Source organism: Pristis pectinata, chromosome 29, assembly GCF_009764475.1.
Source record: "Pristis pectinata isolate sPriPec2 chromosome 29, sPriPec2.1.pri, whole genome shotgun sequence".
Taxonomy (NCBI): Eukaryota; Metazoa; Chordata; class Chondrichthyes; order Rhinopristiformes; family Pristidae; genus Pristis; species Pristis pectinata.
The window spans coordinates 12,055,407-12,072,897 of NC_067433.1; the positions used below are offsets into that span (position 1 = coordinate 12,055,407).

The 17,491-nt window shown below is 47.0% G+C and overlaps 1 protein-coding gene across 1 annotated transcript in view; it reads left to right on the forward strand.

Moving 5' to 3' along the window:
* The window catches only part of LOC127584341 (cytoplasmic polyadenylation element-binding protein 2-like), a 57,740-nt gene that overhangs the window by 6,373 nt on the left and 33,876 nt on the right, over window positions 1-17,491 (forward strand). Inside the window, exon 2 of the mRNA XM_052041054.1 lies at window positions 2,955-3,678. Within this exon, the coding sequence (XP_051897014.1) occupies window positions 2,971-3,678 (708 nt within the window). The 5' untranslated portion in view covers window positions 2,955-2,970. The remainder of the gene's footprint in view (window positions 1-2,954; window positions 3,679-17,491) is intronic.

Sequence of the window (17,491 nt, forward strand, 5' to 3'; positions counted from 1 at the left end):
ATCTGAGAGGACAATGCTCCGGCCTATTTTACAAGGTAACACTGTACTGATTCAGGACACACTTCTCTCAGAGGGAATTTCTGGAACTCTCTGTCCCAGAGGTTGGTGGAGGCCAGATCATGAGAAATTTAAGGCGGAGATAGATTTGAATGTTCGGGGAATTGAGGGTTATGGGGCAAACGGTACAGAGGGGAATTGAGCTCAGTATAGACCAGCCATGATCTCATTGGTAGCTTGGTAGCCTCCTCCCGCTTCATTTGTCTTGTGTTCTTGTGATCTCTACTCCGATAATGGTGAACTCTCTACAACAAGGATTAGCTGAGGTGAATCAGATGAATGCACTTAAAGGAATAGCCTGGTTCTCTCCTTTCAGATGCTGCCTGACCTACAGAGTAATCCGAGCAGCCTCTCTTTCAAGTTTCCCACACATATAGTATTTGTAGAGACACAAGAGACTGCAGACGCTGGAATCTGGAGCAACAAACAATCTGCTGGAGGAACTCAGCAGGTCAGGCAGCATTTGCAGGAGGAAAGGAACTATTGATGTTTCAGGTCCTGATGCAGGGTTTCGACCCGAAACATCGACAATTCCTTTCCCCCCACAGATGCTGCTCGACCCGCTGAGTTCCTCCAGAGGATTGATTGTTGTTCCTATTGTATTTGTCTTTTGTAGAGAAAGAGAGCATGGGGTGGGGGGGGGGGGTGTTGTTTAAAGAATGTGAACATGAGGGTAGACACATTGAACTGAATGGTTTGTGGCTTTTTCTGCATTCTATTGCAAACTATCCACGTATCTACATCTTAAAGCCCATCTATGTGAGATACTTCTATAAACTACAAATATAGTATAAAGGATAAATATCAAATATAATGCCTTCCATTTACATAACACCTTATGGACAATTCTAAACACTTTATGTCCAGTGAAGTAATTTTTGCAGTGTAATCATTGATGCAATGTAGGAGATACCCCAGTCAATTTGTGCCCAGCAAACTCCCACAAACAGCAATGTAATGATAACTACATCATCAGTTTCAGTATCAGAAGTGGTTAAGAGTCAGAACAGAACCAGACACTGGAGTCTGGAGCAACAAACAATCTGCTGGAGGAACTCAGTTGGTCGAGCAGCATTCGGTGAGGGGAAAGGAATTGTTGACGTTTCGGGTCGAAGCCCTGCACCAGAAGTGGTTAGGCTGGAAAACCTCCGGTGGCACAAGGCACAACAGTGGTAGAGCTGCTGCCTCACAGTGCCAGAGACCGGGGTTCAATCCCAACCTGTGGAGTTTGCATGTTCTCCCTGTGACTTGTGTGGATTTGCTCCCATTCCCTCCCACATCCCAAAGAAGTGCAAATTAATAGGTTAATTGGCTGCTGTAAATTGCCCCTAGTGTGGTAGAAGGATCCTGAGGGCACATACCACCAGGCTTAAGGATAGCTTCTACCCCACTGTGATAAGACTATTGAACGGTTCCCTTATACGATGAGATGGACTCTGACTTCACGATCTACCTTGCTGTGACCTTGCACCTTATTGCACTGCACTTTCTCTGTAGCTGTGACACTTTGTACTGTTGTTTTTACCTGTACTACCTCAATGCACTTTGTACTAACTCAATATAACTGCACTGTGTAATGAATTGACCTGTACGATCGTTATGCAAGACAAGTTTTTCACTGTACCTCGGTACAAGTGACAATAATAAACCAATACATCCCAAAGAAGTGCGGGTTAATAGGTTAATTGGCTGCTGTAAATTGCCCCTAGTGTGGTAGAAGGATCCTGAGGGCACGTACCACCAGGCTTAAGGATAGCTTCTACCCCACTGTGATAAGACTATTGAACGGTTCCCTTATACGATGAGATGGACTCTGACTTCACGATCTACCTTGTTGTGACCTTGCACCTTATTGCACTGCACTTTCTCTGTAGCTGTGACACTTTACTCTGTACTGTTGTTTTTACCTGTACTACCTCAACGTACTCTGTACTAACTCAATATAACTGCACTGTGTAATGAATTGACCTGTACGATCGGTATGCAAGACAAGTTTTTCACTGTACCTCGGTACAAGTGACAATAATAAACCAATACATCCCAAAGAAGTGCGGGTTAGTAGGTTAATTGGCTGCTGTAAATTGCCCCTAGTTGTGTAGGATCTGGGGAAAGAATAAAAATGGGACCAATGTAGAATTAGTGTCAATGGGAGCTTAAGGGCTAGCAAAGACCTGGTGGCCTGAAAGGCCTGTTCCTGTGCTCTTATCCCTCTCTGTGCCTATGACCCTAGCTGTGTGTTGTGGGGGGCAGGGTTGTGCACACAACCGCTGTTAAATAAGACACAAAATCGCAAAGCATTCAGAGAAGACAAAGTAAAAACGTCCAAAAAAAAGGTCTGCTCTGAACTGATTTCAAATTCCCGGCGCAGGTCAGGTGCAGGATTTGCATCAGAGGGAAGAGAGAGAGAGAGAGAGAGAGAGGAAAAATGTAAAGCAACCAGAATGCCTCGGAGTGTAAGAGCTTCAGTTCCGGAGTAAAGAGGCGATGAGTAGGTCATTAAACAGCATCTTGTGATCTTGGTTGTTCCATTTTGATGCGATCGATGAGGAACGAGGGCAGGAGAGAAAACACACACACATACACACACAGCACCACACTGAAACTGCCGGCCGCGTTTCCAACTCGGTTAGTTTCATGTCGTTTTGTGCATTAGTTGTGGCTTTGGCTGAAACGGACGCGATTAGCGCAGTTACACAACCAGGGCTGCTCACTGGGCGAGGATCGCCGGGGTAGCGCCGCGCTGGGCTGGGCTGGACTTGCATCCTCTCCCGCCGCCCCCACGTCTCCCTGAAAGCCACTGTCAGCTCCCTCTCCCCTTTTAAATTCTCAATTGCAACTCCCCCCCCTCCCCTCCCCACCCCACCCCTTCCTTAAAAAAACACCCCTCCCCTCCCCAGCTCTGCTAATCCAGCCATGCTACAGAATGAGACCAAAAGGCAATCGGTCTGCAGCCCATACCTGGAGCCGGATCTGGAGTCCTTTAAGAGTGCAGAGGTCAGCAGTGGTTGTGACAGCACCCAACTGGACTGCCACCCTGCTCCTGGCGGCTTGGTGCTACAAGATCATGGAGGGACCAGCTCACCCCACAACAGTTTAGGCTGGTCGACGAGCCAGGTGGGTGAAGAAAGCCTCCTCCAGCAGAGGGTCCTGCCAACTGCAATGCTGCTGCCCAAGATGGTCCACCTCGGGCCCCTCTTCGGTGGGACTTTCCCCTCGGCTCACCAGATGGGGTTGTCACAGCAGCACAGGCAGTCGCCCCTCAACCAACCACCGCACCAGGGAACCTTCTCCCAAAGGAACGGCTTCAGCGGACAGCAGCAAGCCTTCAGGGCACTCAACTGGGGTGGCCACCAACAGCAGCAGAGCGGGGGAGGAGGAGGAGGAGGAGGAGGAGGCTGGGGCTCCCTCAATACTACCTGCAGCAGGGGCTTGAGGAGATCCATTGGAGTAATGGGAGTCTCGAACTCGATTCCGTCCTGCTCTTCCAAGAGGTCCTACTCCAGTCACGTTATGGTGCCTCCAAAGCTGAACAGAAGCCGGCCCGGATTAACACCCAAATCCTGGATGGATGACAACCCAGTGAGCATGGATAGCAACAGTAACTGGCTGCCTCATCAGCAGGTAAACCTTTTCTGTTGTTCTGTTGGAATTGTCACAGCATGTGGCCTGAAAGTACTTTGATAATGTTGACACCCCTCTCACTGAAGGGATCATCACTGTGGCTCACCCTGCCAACTGGAGCTCAGTGGTTTGCAGGGTGATCTCTGAGTTAGAAGGTCGTGGTCAGCACTGTGGCATGGCTATTAGTGTTGTTGCCTCGCAGCTCCAGTGACCCAGGTTCAATCCTGATCTCCGGTGATGTGTGCGTGTGTGGAGTTTGCACTTTCTTCCTGTGTCGGTTTCCTCTGGGAGCTCCAGTTTCCTCCCACATCCCAAAGAACATAGAGGTTGGGAGGTTAATTTGGCACGGTAAATTGCCCCCAGTGTAGCCTGGTGAGAGAATTGATGGGAATGTGGGGAGAATAGATTAGACGGGAAATTAGTGGGATAGTGTGAGTTTGTGGTGTGAACCAACACAGAGTGAATGTGTCAAGTGGTCCCCTCCTGTGTCATAAGCAGATATGAAAAATATGGGTTCAAGTCCCATTGCAGGTGTAACACCCCAGGCAGTACTGAGGGAATGCTGCACTGTAGGAGGCACTTCTTCTTGGCAGAAATATTAAAGCCAAGGTCTGTCCTCTCTTTCAGTTGTAGGTAAAAGGGAATATCTCAAAGAGCAGAGTTAACCTCGGTGCTTGCATTAGCAAAGACACCTTATCCAACCATTATCACAGTTCTGTGGGAGCTTGCTGTGCACAGCTCAGTTGGCACATTGCTGGCCTTGCAACAGTGACTAATTTCACTGAAAAACCCTGAAAGGGATGGGAAAGGTATATGTTAATGTAGGCCTTGTTCGCATTGGCTCATTACAACGTGGTACTCTGTCCGCACAAGTCATCTGTGTTTCACAACAGCAGGGAGTTTGCTGACTTCGGCTGTGGGGTGAGCAGGTGGGAAGAGACACAGTAGCCTGGGGCACTGCACCAGCGGGCTACACTTAGTCCAAAAGGTCCACGTCCCGCATACGTGGCCAGTGTTGGGCTCAGCTCAGCTCCTTTCTCCATTGTTTGTGTACCTCAGCAAAGAAGACCGCACCTCCTGTCCACCTGAACAATTGGCCATGTGTTCATTAACTGCCCAGGTCACAGTCACTGCCCTAGTAAGCAAGAAGCAGTGAACTTTACTGGGGCAAGTGGGACGATTAGGAAATCAAAGTAAGTGCCAGCAGGCCATGGTATTTGATAGCAGTGAAGGGGTCTGACCCTAGAATGTATCGGAGAAATAAGGGGGAGAAAAAATTCAAAATCTCCCAATTCATGTAGCTAGGAGTTAGCTGAAACTCAGAGCAGCGCTGGAACTCATTCTGAGAACTCTCTGTTCCTCCAGTTCTGGTCTCTTGTACATCCCTAAATTTAATCCACTGATTAAGCAACACCTACAGCCCTAGGGTCTGAAATTCAAACCCTAAACAGTTCATCCCATTGAAACCTACTGGTTTATCTGTCCTGTTCCAGTCCCTGTTTATGTGACTGGTTCTTAAATTTTTGTAGTGCCCCTGTGAACTACCTTAGGATGACTTAATGACATTAGCGGCACTATGTAAATAAGGGCCATTGTTATCCGTGTCCATAAGTAACATTGAAGGCAGTTTTGGCAAATAGGAAAAGAAGGTAAATAAATTTTGGAAAGGTTGGGGAATTAAGGGTTATGGGGAGCTGGCACAGAAGAGGAGTGAGGCCTGCTTAGACCAGGCAGGATCATACTGAATGGCAGGGCAGGCTTAGGGAGCCAGGTGACCTACTCCTGCTATGTTCTTTTGTGGAGGTGCTACAACACAGAGGGTTGGTTACTGATTTGGGTCAGGATGCTTCAGCGGAACCAACTCAGTTCTGCTGAGGGTCTTTTCCCCACCTGTCATCCTCCTCCTAAGCCACCTTTGAATCTGTGCTTGACAACACTTTGTTTCCCTTTTAGATCTGCAGTGCTCTCTGCTCATTTCACGAACATAGTTCCCTGAAAGTGGTGACGCAGGTAGATTGGGTGGTGAGAAGGCGTTTGGTGCGCTTGCCTTCATGGGTTAGGGCGTTGAGTACCAGGTCGTTGGTGAGACCACACTTGGAGTATTGTGCAAAGCTCTGGTGGCCCAGCTATAGGATGGATGTTGTTAAACTAGGGAGGGTGCAGGAAAGATTCCCGAGGATATTACTGGCCTTGAATTATAAGGAGAGGCTGGGACTTTATTCCCTGGAGTGCAGGAGGCAGAGGGGTGACCTTATAGAGGTTTATAAAATCATGAGAGCTGTAGATAGAGTGAATGCTCAGTCTACTTCTCCAGGGTAGGGGAGTCTAAAACTAGAGGACATAGGTTTAGGGTGAGAGGGGAAAGATTTAAAGGGGCAAGTTTTTGCATGAGGGTGGTGGGTGTATGGAACGAGCTGCCAGAGGAAGCTGTAGAGGTGGGTACAATTACACTGTTTAAAAGGCATTTAGACAGGTACACGGATAGAAAAGATTTAGAGGTATATGGGCCATACAAGGGCAATGGGACTAGCTTGGATGGGATTCTTGGTCAGCATGGACCAGTTGGGCCGAAGGGCCTGTTTCTGTGCTGTATGACTCTATGACTTTATTCAAGGTCTTTGCAGAAGAGAAAAGGCCTGTAATTTGCCCGACGCCCACTTCCAAACGAGAGGGATTAAAATCACGTTACTGCTCGAAGGATTTCAACTGCATCGTGGAACAAGGTGCTAATCCCTCTGACTGAGGTGGTGGGGGAGGTCTGGAGACGGACAAATGCACTTCCACAAGGTCACCCTGAAACTGGGGCAAAGGGGCAGTGAAATTCAATGGTGGAAATGGGATAAGTGCAGGAGGTCAAAGGGGGGTTGTTAAGGGGGGTGGGTCAGTGAAGGGGTTCTAGAGTGACTCAGAAGAATGGGGGGGGGGGGGAGGAATTCAAAATCTTCAAATTCAGATCATGTAGTTGAGATTTAGCTATCAAACTGGGCCTGTGTCCTAGTCAGAATCCCCACTTTATGATGGAGACATGATATTGGAACAAACAATCTGCTGGAGGAACTCAGCAGGTCGAGCAGTATCTGTGTGGGGGGGTGGGGATGGGGGTGGGAAGGAATTGTCGATGTTTTGGGTCGGGTCCTGATGTAGGGTTTTGACCTGAAACACCGACAATTCCTTCCCTCCCAGATAGGGACTTGCAGTGGAAATGTTGGCTTCCCACCCTTGCCCTTTGACCCCAGTCTACTGAAGACCTTTGTTGACCTTGCGTCGTCAACAGTTACTGCCCGGTGGGAACAGATTAGACTGAGCTCATGACCTTCCGGGGTGTACAACTTGGTTGGCATGTTAGCTCCTGTGGATTTCTGAGGGAGATTTTTTTTGTGCATATAATTAGAAACATTCTTCTCAAGAAAGTCAATTTTATATTTATATTATTATTGGTGGCTGTGGCTTCAACTCTGGAATTGTATTCCCTCTCCAAATCCCTCTTCCACATAAGACCATAAGATATAGGAGCAGATTTAGGCCATTTGGCCCATCGAATCTGCTCTACCATTCAATCATGGCTGATCTTTTTTTAACCCCATTCTCCCTGTAACCTTTAACCCCCCCTACCAATCAAGAACCTATCAATCTCTGCCTTAAATACACCCAGTGACTTGGCCTCCACAGCCCTCTGTGGCAACGAATTCCACAGATTCACCACCCTCTGGCTGAAGAACTTCCTCCTCATCTCAGTTTTAAAAAGACATCCCTTTATTCTAAGGCTGTGCCTAAACTCTCCTACTAATGGAAATGTCCTCTCCACGTCCACTCTATCCAGGCCTTTAAGTATTCAGTAGGTTTCAATGAGATCCCCCCTCATCCTTCTGAACTCCATCGAGTACAGGCCCGGAGACATCAAATGCTCCTCGTACTTTAATCCTTTCATTCCTGGGATCATTCTTGTGAACCTCCTCTGGACCCTCTCCAATGCCAGCACTTCCCTCCTTAGATACAGGGCCCAAAACTGCTCTCAATACTGATTGTAGTGCAGTCTGATCAATGCCTTATAAAGCCTCAGCAGTCTATCCTTCTTTTATATTCTATTCCCCTTGAAATGAATGCTAACATTGCATTTGCCTTCCTTACTACCGACTCATCCTGCAAGTTAACCTTGAGGGAATCCTGAACTAGGACTCCTAAGTCCCTTTGCACCTCCAATTTCTGAATTTCTCTCCTCTTGGGTACTCTTTGTAGCCTCCCTCTATATTGCTTGGCACATTTTTATTCATTTTTCAGGGTATGGGTGTCAATTACAAGACCAGCATTTGGTATCCATCCTTAAATGCCCTCAAATGTGGTGGTGAACCAGTTTCTTGAATTACTGCCGTTCTTGTGGTGAAGGGACACTCACTATGCTGTGGGGAGGGAGTTCTAGGATTTAGTCCCGATGATGTTGAAGTAACAGCAAGTTAGGTTGCTGCCTGACTTGGTGGGTGGTGTTCCCATGTGCTTGCCGTCCTTGTCCTTCCTGCTGGGAGAGGCCACAGGTTTGGGAAGTGCTGTTGGAGTAGCCTGGGCGAGTAACTGCGGTGCATTTTGTGCAGAGTACACACAGCAGCCACTGTGCGCTGGTGGTGGAGTGGAGGGAATGAATGTTTAGGGTGATGGATGTGGGGTCAATCAAGTGGGCGGCTTTGCCCTGTCGAGCTTCTTGAGTGTTTGAGCTGCACTCTTTTAGGAAGATGGAGAGTGTTCCATCACAGTCCTAACTTGTGTCTTGTGGAGAGTCCTTGGGGTGTCAGGAAATAAGTCACTCACTGCAGTGTACCCAGCGCTGACCTCCTGTACCCACAGTATTTATATGGCTGGTTCAGTTGAGTTTCTGGTCAATAGTGGACCCCCCCCACCCATACAAGGGTATTGATGGCGGGGGACAGGAAGGATGTCATTGAGCTGGAAAGGGTGCAGAAAAGATTCACAAGAATATTACTAGGACTGGAGGGCTTGAGTGATGAGGATAGGCTGGGACTTTTCTCCCTGGAGCATAGGAGGCTGAGGGATAACCTTATTGAGGTATCATGAGGGCCATTGATAAGCTGGATGGTTGCAGTCTTTTTCCGAGGGTGGGGGAGTCTAACACTAGAAGACATCGATTTAAGGTGGGAAGGGAAAGATTTAAAAGGGACCTGAAGGGTAACTTTTTCATAAGAGTGTGGTGGGTATATGGAACGAGCTGCCAGAGGAAGTGGTAGAGGTGGGGTACAATTACAATGTTTAAAAGACATTGCATACAGGTACGTGGATAGAAAAGGTTCAAAGGGATTTGGGGCTAAATGCAGGCAAATGGGACTAGCTTTGATAGACATCTTTGCTGGCATGGATGAGTTGGGCTGAAGGGCCTGCTTCTGTGCTGTATAACTCTGACTCTATGAGTCTATCACTTAGTGATGGTAATGCTGTTGAACATCAAGGGTAGATGGTCAGACTCTTGTTGGAGGTGGTCATTACCTGGCGCTTCTATGTAAAAATGCTTCTGGCCCCATCAGCCCATGCCTGAATGTTGTCTGGATTTTGCTGCATGCAGGCATGGCCTGTTTCATTTGCTGAGGAATTGCAAGTAGAATTGTGCAATCAACTGTGAACATCCCTCCTTCTGACTTTATGCTGGAAGAAAGGTCACCAGCAGAGCAATATTTGTTATTCTTGATATTTGTGAAAGACTTTAGAACGTTGTCACTTTACAGGTGTTTACAATGGGCATGACTGGAAGCTTTATTCCTGTTTTCTCATTGTGCACGACCTTATTGAAGGATAATCATGTTCCCTGTCACCTCTGTGGTTGGCCTGTCAGGATTTGAGGGTCAGGAAAGTGAGCGAATGGATCTGGACTTGCTCTCCGGATATTGGAAGACACTTGCATTTTTATAGCCCCTTTTATCACTTTGGAACATCTCAAAGTACTTTTCGGCCAATGAAATTCGACTACCAAGAACAGCTAAAGAAACTAGATCTATATCTGGAGTTTAGAAATATGAGGTGTGACCTTATTGAAACATAAGATTCCGAGAGGGCATGACAGGGTAGATGTTGAGATGTTTCCACTAGTGGGAGAGTCTCGAAGGAAGGGACATAGTTATAAGGTGAGGAGGCAGTCATTTAAAACTCAGATGTGTGGGAATATCGAGCAGAGGGTGGTGAGTCTTTGGAACTCTCTACCCCAGTGGGTTTTGGGAAGGTATTTAAAGAGGAAGTAGATAAATTTTTGAAAGATTGAAGAACTGAGGGCAAAGGGAAACCGGTACAGAAGAGGATTTGAGGTTTGGGGCAGATCAGCCATGATTATATTGAATGCTGGGGCCTACTCCTGCTCCAATTCTCATACGTTCTTGTGTTCCTCTTTTAGAAGAGCAAACCCAGCAGCCAATTTGCCCACAGTAAGCTCCCACGATCTGCAGTGACTAGATAATGTTTTCCAGTGCTGCTAGTTGAAGATTAAGTATTATGCAGCATGTTGAGGAAAACTATCTCCTTCCGAATATGATTTTCTGCCAAAGTGCCTCTGTTTAACTTCCCGTGTTACACCAGGGCAAGGGATGGGGAGGACAGTGGGAAGGGGGCGATGGACAGGAACATCCCTGAATGCTAAAGGTGACAAGGAGGTTAGTTGCAGCAAATGGCCGAGTAGCAGTAACAGTACAGCACAGGAACAGGCCTTTTGGCCCACAATGTTGTGCCAGACCATTTAAACTAGTAATGAAAAGCCTAACTAAACTAGTCGCTTCTGCCTACATGTCCATATCCCTCCATTCTCTGAATATTCATGTGCCTATCTAAGAGCCTCTTAAACACCTCTATAATATTTGCCTCTACCATCACCCCTGGCAGTGCATTCCAGGCACCCACCACTCTCTGTGTAAAATCAAAACTTGCCCCACACATCTGCTTTGAACTTGCCCTCCTCTCGCCATAAATGCATGCCCTCTAGCATTAGACATGCCGACCCTGGGGAAAAAGATACAGGCTGTCTAGTCTATCGATGCCCCTCATGATCTTATAAACTTCCATCAGGTCTCCCCTCAGCCTCTGCCGAAAGCAACACAAGTTTGTCCAAACTCTCCTTATAGCACATGCCCTCTAATCCAGGCAGCATCCTGGTAAACCTCTTCTGCACCCTCTCCAACGCTTCCTAAAATGGGGCGACCGGGATTGAATGCGGTACTCTGATGCGGCCTAATCAGAGTTTTATAGTATCTGGAGTATTAGTGGAAGCAGCACTGAGCTGAGGGAGGGAACAGGCCTGCTGTGGTAGCAAGGAAGTACAAGAGTACAGGAACTTATTTATTGTATGCAGTATCTTGCTGGAAATCTGAAGGTCAGATAAAATTTTCCATTGCTCAGTCTAACAACACTTGGGGAGTAGGAAGCACAGGTGCTCTATCGTGTGATTGAATGTGAAGGAGGAATGCTTTGCCAGAGACTGTACGTGCCAGATCACAACTTTGATCTCCTGTCTTGAGGCCCAGTAGCCAGCTACTGCTAAATTAGTGCTGCCGCTGGGCCTGGGTGTTCCTGAGCTCGTCCAGGCCATTCATTGCTGCCTCTTGCTTCTGAGTCAGCCCTTGAGTGAGGGGTGGGTGTATGTCAAGGCTTGGCCTTGTTGGTAAGCCCAGGGTGGTGTGTGAAAATGACAGTGGTGGTAAGATTCTGGTGGTAAGACCTCGGTTTCTGTCTCTACATCCCCATCCCTGTAGTACTGGGTGTGATATCACACTTTGCTCTTACACCAGCTTGGGTAATAACTTCATACAGGCAATGGAATTGAAGAATTTGCGTCAGTACAAACGCTTAACCTTGTTTAAAACAAAAAACAAACTGCTGGAAGAACTCAGGGGGTCAGGCAGCATCTGTAGTGGGAAATGTACAGTCGACGTTTTGGGTCGAAATGTCGACTGTCCATTTCCCTCTACGGATGCTGCCTGACCCGCTGAGTTCTTCCACAGTTTGCTTTTCGCTCCAGATTCCAGCGTCTGCAGTCTCTTGTGTTTCTATCGTTTTGTATCCTTGCCACATCCAGCTTGCACAATGCTCATTGGGAAGATAATTGGCAAATGAAATTCAATACACATGCACATAGGAAGAATGGGAAGGTCACATTACTTGGAAAATGGAGTTGAGAAGCAAAGAGATGGAGGAACTCAGGTCCGCCGATCACTAAGGTTGCACTATGAGCTAGCAAGGGCTTTAGAAAAGGCAAACCACACACTTGTGTCATTTTTAGAGGGATAGAATTAAAATGTAGAGAAGTTGTGCTAAACCCGTGTTGAACCTTGTTTAGACTACACTTTGTACTGCATACATTTCTGATTGCCATATTAAAAACAGAATGTAGAGGCATTGGAGAGAGTGCAGAGGGGATTTACAAGGATAACAGGAAGGATAGTAGGATCCTACAAGGACAGTAGGAGAGTCTAGGCTCCGAGAGCACAGCCTCAGAATAAAGGGACGTCCCTTTAAAACTGAGAAGAGGAGGAATTCCTTCAGCCAGAAGGTGGAATTTGTTGCTGTAGAGGACTGTAGAGGCCAAGTCATTGGGTGTATTTAAGGCAGAGATTGATAGGTTCTTTGGTAAAGGGGTTAAGAGTTATGGGGAGAAGGCAGGAGAATGGACTTGGGGGGAAAAGATCAGCCATGATTGAATGGCGGAGCAGACTTGATGGGCCGAATGGCTCCTATCTCTTATGGTCTTATAACACCACAAATGCAAGGGTCTACATATCAGGTAGGGTGAGCTAACAGGGTCTCTTTGCCCTTGAGGGAAGGCGGCTTTGGGGTGAATTAATGGCGAGTTTAACGTGATCAAGTGGATACAGAGAGAGTGTTTCCACAGTGGGGAAGAGGATAGCTGGAGGCCATCAGCAGAAGATCACTACTGGGAAATTCAGCTGCTTTATTCAAAGAGCAGTGGGAATGTGGGACTAGCTCCCACGGGAGGAGTGAGTATGGTCAATGCATTTAAAGGGAGTCGAGGGTTACACTGGTAGATGGAAGGCTGGAGGGGAGCATTAAAGCTGGCATGGACTGCTTGGACCAAGTGGCCTCTTCCTGTGCCTTACACCCTGTCATTCAATGTAATGCACCCCTAACTCTTCACTCCTCCATCTCTGGCCCTTTGACCCACCAGTGCTTTCAGCTTCCCACCCTCCAAGCTCCAGGATTCCATCCCAACCCTCTCGACCTCTTCCCAAACCCTTGTCAGAAAGCTCTTCTTAAACCCTAACCATTTGGCCACACATTTGTCACTGGTGCTAATGCCTCCTTTGGTGTCACAGTTTATTTAATAACGCCCTTGTGTAGGTGTTATATAAATGAAAATTGGATCTGCTTCTAGAAGTCTTGTGCACTTGCCCACTGAGTCTGGAAACAATTTTGGTGGACTTGGCTTGGGATACTGGGCCCAGATCTTCCAATCCATATTGAGAACAGACAACGGATGAAGTCTATCTCCTAGATTAAACCTAACCTCTTTATTAGAATCAAACAGCACTGAATCAGGCCCTTCAGCCCATCAAGTCTGTGCCAACCATCAAGCATCCATTTACAATTATCCTCCACTAATCCCACTTATTCTTCCCAAACTCCCCCCCCCCCCCCCCCCTGATTTTACCATTCACCTACACACTATAAATTGCCCCTGGTGGGCAATTAACCTACCAACCCTCACACCTTTGTGATGTTGGAGGTAACTGGAGCATCTGTGGGAAACTCATCCAACCACAGGGCGAATGACAGTAGTGTAGCGGTTAGCGAAACGCTATTACAGCGCCAGCGACCCGGGTTCAACTCTGGCCACTGTCTGTAAGGAGTTTGTACGTTCTCCCCATGTCTGCGTGGGTTTCCTCCAGGTGCTCTGGTTTCCTCCCACATTCCAAAGAAGTACGGGTTAGGAAGTTGTGGGCATGCTATGTTGACGCCGGAAGCGTGGCGACACTTGCGGGCTGCCCCCAGAACATTCCACGCAAAAGATGCATTTCACTGTGTGTTTCGATGTACATGTGACTAATAAAGAAATCTTATCTCTTATACATGCAAACTCCATACAGACAGCACTGGAGTTCAGTATTGAACCCAGGTCACTGGAGCTGAGAGGCAGCAATTCCACCTGCTGCATTACTGCACCACCCAAGGTAGAGACTGGTTTGATGAAAGAGGCCATGATGAGGGGGAGACACAAGAGATTCTGCTGATGCTGGAATCTGGAGGAACACACACACAATGCTGGAGGAACTCAGCAGATCAGGCAGCACCTATAGAGGGAAATAAACAGTCAACGTTTCAGCTTGAGACCCTTGATTGAGTCCTGAAGGGTCTCGAGCCAAAACATCGACTGTTTATTTCCCTCTATAGATGCTGCCTGACCTGCTGAGTTCATCCAGCGTTTTATGTGTGTTATGATGAGGTGGAGAATTATCTTCTCTTCACGTTAACTGAGATTGCAACAGACTGGATGTGAACTTAGCTTCATGTTTGAAAGGTACTGCATTTCTGTAGCACCTGTCTCTTCAGGACTGCCTAGTGAAACTAATACCAGTGAAATGTAGCACACTTCAACTACTTCTTCTGAAATGTAGTTGTTGTTGGAAATGTAGTGCGTTTGTTATTGCACAAACCCACAAGCAGTGAAATGATAACAACCAGATAATTTGCTGTTAGTGATGCTGGTTAAGGATAAATAATGGTCAATACACCAGACATCCCAAATTTCAGCCTTAAAATGAAGACTTGGCAGTGCACACAGTAAAACACAGAGCTTCCTGTACTGGAACTGCTGAAAATGTCAGGATTATACAAAGCTGGCAACGCTGAATAAATTCCTGGTGTGAGATCTGTAGTTGTCAGCAATCGACTGGAGAAACAGATTGAGAGCCAACAACTTGCAAATGTGGCGCCCTCGTGAGATTTTAAAAAAACTGTATATTTAGGAAAGGAATGTTTAATCAGGTAGAAGCAAATTGTGCAGAGGGCTTTCTCTTGCTGGTAACTGTGGGCTTGTTTGCATTGCTAAGGGGAATGCAGTAAAGCGTGTGTGTTGATTTACTGATGGCATTCGTTCGGTGTCTCACAGGAAGCTTGCTTCAGACCCGAGGCAGATGGTATGAGGTGTGCCAGCACAGAGAATAAGCTGTCTATCACAAGGCAGACAAAGTCAAGGCCAATGGGTATTGCTGGTAGGTCATGGAGTAATACAGCACAGAAACAGGCCCTTCGGCCCAACTCCTCCATGCTGACCAAGGTGCCCACCTAAGCTAGTCCCATTTGCCTGTGTTTGGCCCATATCCCTCTAAACCTCTGCTATCCATGTACTTACCACATATCTTTTAAATGTTGTTATTGCATCTGCCTCAACCACATTCTTTGGCAGCTTGTTCTATATACGCATTACCCTCTGCGTGAAGAAGTTGCCCCTCAGGTCCCTTGTAAATCTTCCCCTTAAACCTGTGCCCTCCCTGGGAAAAAGACCATGTGCATTCCCCCTATCTATACCCCTCATGATTTTATATACCTCTATAATATTCCCCCCCCCCCCCAAGTCTCCTGTGCTCTAAGGAATAAGGACCTAACCTCTCCCTATAACTCAGGCCCTGATTCACAGAGGGATGCAACAAGGACAAAGGCCCTTCAGCCCATCTAGTCCGTGCCAACTATTAACCACTTATTTGCACTAATCCTTCATTAATCCCATTTTTAAAATTTTCCCCACATTCTTACCATCTTCCCCCACAGATTCTACCACCCACCTACACGCTAGGGGCAATTTACAGCGGCCAATTAACCTGCCAGCCCTCAGGTCGCTGGGATATGGGAGGAAACTGGAGTACCCAGGGGAAACCCACTGGGACACAGGGAGAACATGCGAACTCCACACAGGCAGCACCTGAGGTCAGGATTGAACCTGGGTCTCTGGCACTGTGCCACTGTGTCGCATTTCTTTCCTGTCTCTGGCAACCTGTGGGGCGTGGAGGTCCCAAAGTACTTCACAGGCAGCAGTGTACTATGTAGTCACTGCTGCAGGAAGCATAGCTTCCGGTCTGTGCAGAGCAAGATCCCACAGGCAGTAATGTGATAATGACCATATAATCTGTTTCGTTTTGAGGGGAAAGTATCATGGCTGTTCAAGATAGCTCCACTAGATCTTCTATCTCCACCTGAGAGAATAGGCAAGGCTTCATAAAATGAAAATAATAAAACCTGCAGATTCTGGAAATCTGAAATAAAAACAGAAAATACTCAGAAGGATAGGCAGCATCTGTGCAGAGAAAATAATGGGGTTAACATTTTTGCTTGAAGACCTTTCTGACTAGGCCTCACTTGAAAGCTGACACTGACACTGCAGTACTCCCTCAGTACTGGCCTGTAGTAAAAGCCCAAGTTTTTGGGGTGGGTCTTGTACCAAATGTCTTCGGACTCCGAGGTGAAAGAGAGACCCAATGAGTTAAACCTGATTGAGTTGCTGAGAGAGTCTTGAATGAAGACGCGAGAGATTCTGCAGATGCTGGAATCTGGAGCAACACACACAAAATGCTGGGGGAACTCAGCAGGATCTATGGAGGGAAGTAAATAGTAGACGTTTTGGGTCGAGACCCTTCATCAGGACATTGGTACAAGATTAGGGATGGTCATTTAGTGTAGAGGTGTGTAGAAATCTCTTCTCACAGTGGGTGGTGAACCTCTAGAATTCTCTATCCTGAAGGGTTGTTTAGGCCAAATTTTGGAGGTATTTTAAGTGGAGGTAGATAAACTATTGAAAAATCAGGGGGTGGGGATCTGGCACAGAAGAGGAGGTGAGGCCTGGATCAAACCAGCCATCGGAGACAGGCTCGAGGGGCTGAGTGGCCTACTTGTACTCCCCTTCCTTTGTGTTCTTGTGAGCTAGAAGGAGGATTGGAAGATCGAAATCAGTGTAATGTTTGATGGGTGAAAAATGTTTCTCATGTGGGAAACTCGTGTTTATTCTTTCTGGGAGTGAATGAATTCATGTCAGTTTTATTGTCATGGGCACAAGTATGGTGAGGTACAGGTGCAATGAAAAACTTGCAGCATCACAGGCATGTAGGTACAGACAACACCCAGAACATAAATTATACATACATTATACAAGACAGTGAAGAAAAAGATTGTGCAAAACAATACATTAGTGCAAGCACCCCCCACAATCAGATACAAGTCCATGGTAATGCAAGAGGTGGTCTGTGGTGTTCCGTTGCTGAGGTAGGGTTATGGTTTTGCAGGTCAGTTCAAGAACCTGATGGTTGTAAGTGGGAGCATTACTGAGAATTGTGAATGAGCAGCGATGTATTGGTTTAATATTGTCACTTGTACTGAGGTACAGTGACAAACTTGTCTTGCATACCGTTCATACAGATCAATTCATTACACAGTACATTGAGGTAGTACAGGGTAAAAACAATAACAGAATACAGAGTAAAGTGTCACAACTACAGGGAAGTGCATTGCAGGTAGACAATAAGGTGCAAGTTATAACAAGGTAGATGGTGAGGTCAAGAGTCCATCTCATTGTATAAGGGAACCGTTCAACAGTCTTATCATAGTGGGATAGAAGCTGTCCTTGAGCCTGATGGGTGGTGTCTTGATTATGCTGGCTGCTTCACCAAGGCAGCAAGAGGTATAGACAGAGTCCATGGATGAGAGGCATGCCAATTTCTTTAGGCTCCAAAAGGAAGTAGAGGCGCTGGTGAGCTTTCTTGGCCATGGCCTCTACATGGTTGGACCAGGACAGGCTACTGGTGATCACTCCCTAGGAACTTGAAGCTCT